Source organism: Morone saxatilis, unplaced genomic scaffold, assembly GCF_004916995.1.
Source record: "Morone saxatilis isolate NCDOM2014 unplaced genomic scaffold, NCSU_SB_2.0 Contig10, whole genome shotgun sequence".
Taxonomy (NCBI): domain Eukaryota; kingdom Metazoa; phylum Chordata; class Actinopteri; family Moronidae; genus Morone; species Morone saxatilis.
Window position 1 is genome coordinate 18,839,874 of NW_023339652.1, and position 9,897 is coordinate 18,849,770.

Genomic DNA, 9,897 nt, shown 5'->3' on the forward strand with positions numbered 1-9,897 from the left:
AAAAGTTCTCTTTTCAAATAGAGCAGGTCTAGACTGTACTTTTCTTTACAGAGACCCAACAGTTCCCACCATGAGCAAGCACTTGGCGACAGTGGCGAGAAAAAACGTTCCTTTTAAGAGGCAGAAACCTAGAACAAAGGTTCTAGGTTTGTGGTCTTCTGCCTCGACCAGTTGTGTCAGGTCACAAACACTTACCTCACTCAGTCATGTAAAGTCCGTGGGGGTTCAGTGAGTAGAGTTAGGATAGAATGCTGAACTGGGCTCAAGTGGAGGTAACTCATGCTGCATTTAAGAGACCAGAAAATCTGGTTGTCAAAGGTTGTTCTGCATTGTTGTGACAATATAATCATTATTTCACTTTTGATTTGTAGAACATACACAAACAAAAATGAAAGTGAATACAGTTACACATACTCAAAGAGATAAAACAAATACAAACAAAACTAATAATACACATAAAGTATACAGAAAAATATATAAAGATTTTTTGAAAAAGATATATGCATATTTATCACAAAACTGGTGTCAAGAACACCACAACTTAACTTTGCAACATATTTAAACACATGACCATTAGGGGCGTAGGAGTTATTGACCAAAATGAACACAACAAAGTATAGTTAATGTTACACAACACAGAAAGGAGGGGTGGGGACGAAGCAAGAAAGATTGGAAGACGTGAGGGAATTAAGGAAAATGGAGGATGGAAAGATGAAAAAAAAGCAAAAAAGGCAAATAAATAAGTCTACAAAGAGCAGAGACAAAACAAAAAAGCAGATGGACTGGGAATGGTCTCCAGTAAAAACTAAACTGTGTGTGAAATACATCCTTCCTGTCATGGAGGTCTGGGTGTCATGTCAACTTAATATTAACTAAGCATTATTACAAGGACGCTAAAAAATGCAGCTTTGTGCAGTCTAATGAAGGTGATTCACCACCTGGGTCTTCAGGGAGTTTCCACAAACCTTCCCTGCCATAATGAACCAAACCTGTACACTCACATTTTACCTAGTAACAGTGTGATGGGAATTAATGATTGGCTGGAGTCATGTAGAGGCGGTCTCAAAACACTCTATTATTGGGCTCTGCTCTGCTCTAGACTTTCACTTTACTTTAGGTGTTTGAAGGAAGAGGATAGTCGCTCCTGTTTTTCATTTCAGCTTCTGAAACGACAAAAGAAGAATTGATCAAAAATGAAGTTTGTTTTGTGTCTGGCAGCTCTGGCAGTTGTCTCCTGCTCTGACAACCCCAAAATAAGTAAGTACTATTTAAAGCCATGCCTTTTTATTGAAGAATTACGATAAACTGTATCTCAAGTAAATATATAATAAGCTGCTCATGATCTGTTTGAAAGGCAAATGTATGAGTTGATGTTATAGTGAAATGTAAAAGAGAAACATTATATAATATGTATGTCGTGTTTTTACTTCGGTGGAATTCCCCTCAACAGTCTTGTTTTAGTTTCGATTTTCTGTAATAGTAACTCTGCTGTCACCCTCCACTGGCTTTAGGGTAGGACTGATGAGCTCAAACTCCAAAGGGGGAATTTCTAAATGCTCAGTGAAATAAATTAGTTCTCATTGAAAAAGGAATGATAAAAACTGTGGAGCACTCCTTCCATTGCTCCATTGTTCAGGCAATTAATTAATCAAGAGGACCCTCACCTTTGTTGGGATTAGGTCACAAACAAGTGTGTAAAAAGTTGTTCCACAGCCAGCCTCCATAACAGCTTCCTTGTCATAGCCGGAGGGATGAACAGCATTCTCAACATCATCTCTCATTTGGTGTTTTGATGGTAGTGGTTGAGAGAATTGTCCATCACGTCGCTTTGTGTGCTTCTAGCTCCACCTAAGGTTCAGGTGTACAGCCGTAACCCTGGAGAGTTCGGGAAGGAAAACACCCTGATTTGCCATGTGAGTGGCTTCCACCCCCCAAACATCAACATCCAGTTGCTGAAGGATGGACAAGAAATCCAAAATGCCAAGCAGACTGACCTGGCCTTTAAACAGAATTGGCACTTCCATCTGACCAAGAACGTGGCCTTCACACCCATGAAGGGACAAGAGTACAGCTGCAAGGTCACTCATGGGACTGACATGAAAACCTATGCCTGGGGTGAGTTAGCCAAAATGTTTGTAACATTCTCATAACTGATGAGGAGACAAGAAAATAAAACTGCATGTGATAGAGCCATCAGAGAGACATTAGGAAGAAAGAAATGATCTAACATAATGACAGTTGAATTTTATTAACAGAGGATTTTAAAAAACATGCATGGATCTTGATGCAGGTCTGCAGCAAAATGGTATACAATTACAGACATCATGTATCAAGTCATTTGCACTTGACTAAATATCCAAAAAGAGACTAAATGTAATATAACGTATGCTAATGCATATGGAGCTTCATAATATTCAGTTAAAGTAAATGTTGCTTCAGCAGCTTTTATGAGACTGCTAATAAAAATTTCTGTATGCTTTTTTTTTTCTCACAGACCCAAACATGTAACTGCAGCTGACCTCATCAGCAGCGTGTTCTTCACATCTTCAATCAACACGATCACAGTTTCTCCCGGCAATCTCACTATTCTTTTCACAAAACCAAATATCGGCATCATTTTAAGGGGACTTATCTTAAATATGTAATATAAGAGAATGTGGGGGTGCAGGTCATTTGCTTACATTGTTAGTATAGATTACTTACAACATGTTTTCCAGCCTTTTAAACTGAAAATTGTGTGTTCATATTAAACTTGTGATACTCTGCTTCTGTTTTTTCAGCATGTAATATGTGTTACTGTACCTTTTTAGTTAATTATGGATGCACGATACAGATTTCTTTTTAGATGATACAATAACTGATAATTACCTGCTTCTCATGGCCGATACTAATAAGATAATGATAATTTCAAACTTTTACATATGTGACAAGAAAGGCTAGGATGTAGTGTGCAAAGACAGATGATTTAATACTCCATAGCTCTGTTCTAAACAAATATAAATTACATCACTATTGTTAAAACAACAAAAACAAACAGCAATTAACAATAAATTATTTTGCTGGACTAATAATTCATAGGGTTTAATTATCTTGCTAATTCATACTAATATAATTATTATTATTGGCTGAGAATTACTGTGCATCCCTAGTCTTAATGACAAACTCTAAATGAGGCGCTAAAATGTTAATTGGTCAGATTAGACATCTGGATTAGATGAAAGTTTTGTACAATTGTGTTATTTAAGGTTTTGTTAATAACCTGATATAAATAAATGCCTCTTTAAATTTCCTTGTTGTTCTCATTTTTAAGCACAAAGCTTTACAATGTATAGGCTACTTTTATTATAGTGATACTGATCAATATCAAGATAATTACCTTAATTGCCCATCCTGCTACTTTCTGCTATGACTTTGACGACTATAGGGAAAAAGTGGAGAACCTAGCAGGTAAAGAGCAGGTGTATATTCATCTGGTGGTCTAAATAAATGGAAATGTTGCTATGTGTGTTGGATCTGTTGTGTCTGCCTGGTCACATGATACTGTATGTCTAGGCTACACTTGTTCTCTATTTCTCAGATATACATATATAAAACGTGGACTAGCAATAACAACATATATAAGATATATTTGACTTATTGTGTGAGTATTCTCAGTCATATAACTCAGTGGTTATAACCCTAACTAAGTGTTGCTAAAGCTTAATCCCCCATTAAGATTTAGGTCGCGAGGCCTTCCTGATTTTTAAGGGTGTAAGAAAACTTTAATATATCTATATATATCTTATCTACCCCCTTATGTCCCTATATCTTTGCATTTTTTCATTTCTTTGAAGAAAACTAAATTCAGTTGTTATTTTTAAAGTTTAGATTATTATTTAAGATCTAAACTTTGAAGACCTGTTAAAAATTAAAAATACATAATACAGATTGTATAAAAAGTGTCATCTGCCATTCTCAGGAGGTAATCTGCTCAAAATTCATCCAAATTCCATTCATTTTATACAAACTGCAGTTATTGTGTTCACTATTTGAGTACATTGTACAGTTAATCAGTTGTTCTCTACTGTTTGTTATGTCCCTGTATGATCGTTATGCATTAAATATAATATTAAATATCCATAAAATATCAAATGTCAGTTTACTCAATGATAGAAAAAGGGTTCCTTTAAGGAAAAAAGTTGGGAACCACTGATATAACTAATTTTAAATGGATTTAACCTAAATTAACAGTATACAGTGGAAACACCATTTACATTTCAACCAACAACATTGTTACAACCTGGCCTACTAGAACAATGTCAAATAGTATCTCAAGGAACTGTTTTTTAAATGACAATTTATCAGATTATGTTCGTACAATAACACTTAAAATAAAACGCAAAAATGATGAGCTAGACAGCAGGCAGCTCAAATTAACATGGAGGGCTGAAAGTGCGCAACAGAGAGTAACATGTCGGAATGAAATCTACGTAGCAACAGCTCGTCTTGATTTTATTGGTGGAATTTAGGGCTTGTGTACGCCGATACTCATTGTGAGGGCGGGGTTAGAGGCGCTTCCTGGTTGCCTATACACCAGCACTCCGGAACACAAGAGATTTCTACTACGTTTTAGATCGCGAGGCAGCTTTATCGTCTGTATAGTTTGGACATAAGTTAGTTTCCAGTGTACACAGACCGACTGAAGGTGAAATCATGAAGGAAGTTGTCTGCGCAGTTCTCGTCACTCTGCTCTGCCTCGCAGCCTCTTCAATGGCCAAAGAATGTAAGTAGTTACTGTACTTCTGATGTAAAATATGATTACAAATGGCGCTGTGTTATTACATGGGAGGCCTTGAAATGACAGGGAGGTCGACGTGCGTAAGATCTCATTATAGATTTACCGTTCAGTTTACCGCTTACTTATGCAAAAAATATTCAGAATTAGCCCGGGAAGTAGTTCCTCTGAAGGTAAAGTAAACGTTTGACAAAGGCGGTGTTTAGAAGAAGTTCACGGCGCTGTGACGTCTCTAAAGCGTGGTTTCATACACTTCATCAACATATTATGATTAAAAATTCAATTATGGTTGATACTGCCACAACACAGCATTGTAGCTTAACACTGCACTTGGTAACTTTTTTGAAAATAACTTTAGCTGAAACTTTAATCATATCCATGAGACAGACCGGGCCTAAACGAAAGCAACCGAGCCGAGGAAGATACAAAGCCAGTTTGGGTCGGTGGGCTTAAAGATAATTAATTGTTGAGTCTCATTCTCAGCGTCAGTATGGGAATGAGACTCAACAAACAACCATCTTTCTCAGCTCTGATTGGTTGTTTTCGATTAGGTATTAGGATTATTCCAAATGCCATCAGGAGCACTAGGAGGAACCAGAGGAACTTGTTTTTTTTTCCCAGAAATGATCTGTCTCAAGTACTACTGTCGGGATATAGATAAAGTTTCAGCAAATATGCCCAAAAATTATTTTCATAAAAGTTACATAGTACCTACCTTTACCTGTTACCCTACATGCAGATTTCATAGCACGGGCAGAAATTAGAATTGTATGCAGTGTGTATGCCCAAGGGAGTGAAATGTAGTTTTTGCCAGCTCTATCATATTTCCATCAAATCATTTGAAAACAAAGAAAAGTAACAGTTGTTCTGTTTCTTGGTAGCTCCACCTAAGGTTCAGGTGTACAGCCGTGAGCCAGGACAGGTGGGGAAACCCAACACCTTAATTTGCCATGTCAGTGGCTTCCACCCGCCACAAATCACCATTAAGCTGCTCGTTAATGGCGAGGAGATAAAAGATGCCCGGCAGAGTGACCTGGCCTTTGGGGAGGACTGGCATTACCACCTGACCAAACACGTGCCCTTCACCCCAAACAAGGAGCAGACTTTTTCCTGCAAAGTGTCTCACATGGGAAATACCAACAATTACATATGGGGTATGTGTCTGTCTCTCTGTTTGTCTCTGTCTACATGTCTTTCTGATTCATCATCACCATCATAAAGTACTGTATTGTAAAATCGAGCTGTAAAAAAGTGAAATTGTAATTTAGAATAAGAAGAAAAAAGACATGATTATGACTACTTTTTAATTAGATTTATTATTACAATACCAACACAAAAGCACATGTGAGCTACTATTAATAATAATCCTAAAAACTTTACAGCACAGGTTATTAGCATTGTCCTGATAAGATGTCACAAGTACATCATTGACAGTATTTAGTTTACAAATGGAAAGGCTTTATATGGACTGCTCCACAATTACAGCATGTACACTGTCCAGACGTGAACTGAAAGTAAGTTCTCAACATGTTTTTATCTCTCTCCACAGAACCAGATATGTAAGTTCTATGCACCGCCTTGCCTCAGGTATGTCCCATATTAATTCTCAGTTTCACTTTTCAATTCAGTAAACACGCCATTTGTGCAGTAACTGTCTGAGTGACTAAGCAGTTGTTCCCCTTTGTTTGATAACCACAGGCCAGCTTCGTCTCAAGAATATAAGAAGATTGGAATGATTTGCCTATGATTCTGGGTTTCCTTGTGGAGGTTTGAGCATCAGCAAATGAGAGAAAAGACTGCACTTAGATTGTGTGTTTTTGTATCGCAAATAGTAAAGCTTCAGTAAGTGATTGTTGACCATAAAAGGGCAGAAAGACTCGCAGCAACAAGCCCTGGATTACATGGGTTCATTAGGAAGGTTTCATTGGTAAGCCAGCTGAGACAATACCTTTTTGCTCCCGCTGTTGCCTTTTTATTGTGTGACCCATGGCACGTGTGTTTTACTGGATTTGTCCCTGAACCTGCTTGCATACAGGTATCGGTTAAGTAAAATTAGGAAATGCTTACAAAAAAATTAAAATACAAATGTTGGCTTGCTCCTTCTAATTCTGAACAATGATGTCCATGTGCAAAACCTTAAATTAGTTTGTAGTTAGCAGAAAACACAAAAACAAAGTAGCACAAAACTTTATGGGAAGTCATCATTAACTTTAAGATAAACATTTACACTGGTGATTGGAAATGTAAACTGCATTCTTTTGTGTGTATGCTCAATCTATAAAGGCTAAAATATTTTGTTCTAATGTGAATACATTGTTTTTTATTATCTTGTGCACAAATTATTTTAAAATATTAAGAGAGGATTAAGTTTATGGTTTCCCAGTTGACAATTAGAATGCAGAATAACCTGAGCATTTGCTGTTCCTGAACTGTATAAACTAGTTGATCTCTGTTGGATAATAAAAGTGTTAATGACTGTGATAATGTGTTTGTGTGCTGTCATCAGAGGTCCTCCCTGTTAAGTTCACTGAGCTCTAGATCAGTGGTTCCCAACCTGGGGTCCGCGCCCCCCACTGGGGGGTGCACACAACTTTGAGGTTGTGAGGTTACCAAAATTACTATTTACAGAAATTACATTTATAAAATCCCAATAACACACAATTGGTAATTCAAACTCTGTATATCCAAATTGAAAACATATTTTTGTCCACATTTAAATTCATTAAGCTATTTATTACCTGTTTAGTGTGTGTATGCGGGTTGGGGTTGGGGGGGCCTGACTTGTCTTGGACACAGGCAAGGGGGGCTTCAAGGAAAAAATGTTGCGAACCACTGCTCTAGATCCTAATACATTTCACAACAGAGTAGGAAGTAGGAAGAGCTGTTGTTGTGGAATAGTCCTAACTGCCCTTTAGAGTTTAAGGGATGAGTCTCAATACTGTCTCCATGTGCCCACTGCTATTTTAGAGGTGTGTGGGAAAATTAAAATAAAACGGTGGCTGCCAACCCTAAAACATGCCTGGCTACCCCAGTCTGGTGTCAAATGTAACACATACCACACATACTTCATACACACATGAAGTACCCAGTACCATTACGCAAAATAACATGTCCGAATCTTGTAAAAGCATTCCAAAGGCTGAACGTTGGCAGCAGTATTGGGGGTCGTCCCTTCTGTCAGTAAGTTAAGAAAAGATATATACAAAAATAATAATTAAAAAAACAACAACACGTGGTTGGGGGCTACCAGAATAAACAAATCGAATTACGTTGCTTCGCGGTCAGCCATTAAACCAGAAGAAGACATCGCCACCGGTCGCTGGGAGCAGCATCCTGGTACTTTGGCCTTGGTCAAAGCCCCGCCTCCTTTTGGGTGAAAGCAGCCCCTCTGGTTTGACTGGCGGGAAATGTAAATTCCGTCGTCTTTGCCAATTTAATAGCATGAAATAAGAATACCGTATTGCTTTTGTATCTATTAGGAGCCAGAATCCTATGGCCAATTATATTATATCGTTATATAGGACAAAAATGCAGAAATAGGGGTTGATGAGTGTCAAAGTGGATCAAAGTGACATACCAAAAATCCAAACTCACAAATAACCACAATCACACAAACGAACACAACACACTAACATAACATCCAACACAATCAACAGCAAACAAACTGAAAACGCACAATAAACCCAACCAGAACCACAAGTCAGACAAATATAACACTACCTATAATAAATAAATTATGTATTTCTGAATATGTCACTTAGATTTCCGTCCTAGTTTACATTAATGTAAACTAGCCGAAAGGAGTATAAAACAGGTCGATTTTAGCTTAACTTCTTCCGTAACTTTATGCTGTTTACAAGGTTTATTGCAGTAGGTAGGTCAGCTCAGTTTATGTGGATTATTAAGGTTAAAATACCCTCTGCTTCACACGGTCAAACCAAACTCCATTCTAAAAGCAGCTGTTTTATCGAAGGGCATATTTCGTAACAGTGAAAACTTTATTTACACCATCATTAAGATTTTCTGATTCCCTTCAAACTACAGTTAGAATCGGCACACGTCACTTCCTCAGTAACACCGTTAACTAACCTGTGTTTGCCACACACTGACACATAATGACTGCCCCTCACTCAGTTTACCATGTTTATCCTCTTTGTGGATTGCCTGAAACCACAGATATTTTAACGTTCTTCGTTGATTAGGAGAGCAAAGAAAAACTGCGCTTTTATTATTTTTCATGTGCAAAATGTGCAAGACAGTGACGTTTGGGGGGTTTCTTCAATGTGTTTATACTTCCTTGTACTGACTCACATTAGTCGTCATGTAACGGGGGCGCAGATGGAGTTTCCGTATATGAGCAACAGTGAACTTCAATCAAGTTGTAGTGGACCAGTGTCGTGCTGTGAGATGGACTCCTTCACCTTTCTCTACGATGTTCCTCCGGTTCTCGTCGAAACATTGTGTAAAATCATGGATACCGGAGATGGCAGGTTCGGATGGCGTCAACTAGGTGAGGAACAGTTATTACTGTAGTGTGAGTTCAATCTGGTGGAGATAGCAGTTATATAAACAGCTGATTCGTCATAATAACCATTGATTATAGCAAGTTGTCGCCGACATCATTTGACTTACATAGTCCTGATTTAGGTTCATATTGTAGGCCTTAGCTCTCAGTTCTGATTTATTGCTCAGATCTGATTTGTTTGTCTGTTGACATTATTTTTGACTTCTGTCAGGTCACAGTCTTAAAGTGTCTCACATGATGAATGTAGGCTAGATGTAGAGCAGTGGCTCCCAACCTCTTTCCTTAAAGGACCCCTTTTTTATCATTGAATTAACTAAGTGACAATCTATAGTTATTTCAAATTATTTAACTCAATAACTGCAGGATGTTTGTTTAAAAACTAGAGATTTGGAAGAATTTTTAACAGATTATTTCCTGTAAATATGTATAATGCATTTTCTGCATTATATATATTATACCCATATTAGTTTTATTACCCATATTAGTTTTATTGATTTATTTATTGTAAAGTTGTGGTTGCGCTCTGCATCCCGATGCACCATGTCACTTTAACTTGACATCTGTCACTCTAGCCTTCTGGACTGTCATCCAGGTATGC

At 37.6% G+C, this 9,897-nt stretch overlaps 3 protein-coding genes across 3 annotated transcripts in view; all 3 read left to right on the forward strand.

The window, feature by feature from the left end:
* The first annotated feature begins 1,096 nt into the window (after positions 1–1,096).
* On the forward strand, positions 1,097–3,289 carry LOC118338023 (beta-2-microglobulin-like). The gene is made up of 3 exons (XM_035675182.1): positions 1,097–1,257; positions 1,843–2,115; positions 2,495–3,289. Exons 1-3 carry the CDS (start codon positions 1,194–1,196, stop codon positions 2,506–2,508), a joined length of 351 nt encoding a protein of 116 aa, XP_035531075.1. The 5' UTR covers positions 1,097–1,193; the 3' UTR covers positions 2,509–3,289.
* A 1,247-nt stretch (positions 3,290–4,536) lies between these two features.
* LOC118338011 (beta-2-microglobulin-like) lies at positions 4,537–7,255 on the forward strand. The gene is made up of 4 exons (XM_035675172.1): positions 4,537–4,762; positions 5,656–5,928; positions 6,324–6,361; positions 6,473–7,255. The coding sequence occupies exons 1-3, from the start codon at positions 4,693–4,695 to the stop codon at positions 6,335–6,337; spliced, it is 357 nt and encodes a 118-aa protein (XP_035531065.1). The 5' UTR covers positions 4,537–4,692; the 3' UTR covers positions 6,338–6,361; positions 6,473–7,255.
* Positions 7,256–8,547: 1,292 nt separating this feature from the next.
* The window catches only part of irak3 (interleukin-1 receptor-associated kinase 3), a 10,129-nt gene continuing 8,779 nt past the window's right edge, over positions 8,548–9,897 (forward strand). The window contains exon 1 of the mRNA XM_035675042.1: positions 8,548–9,284. Coding sequence (XP_035530935.1) covers positions 9,056–9,284 — 229 coding nt within the window. The 5' untranslated portion in view covers positions 8,548–9,055. The remainder of the gene's footprint in view (positions 9,285–9,897) is intronic.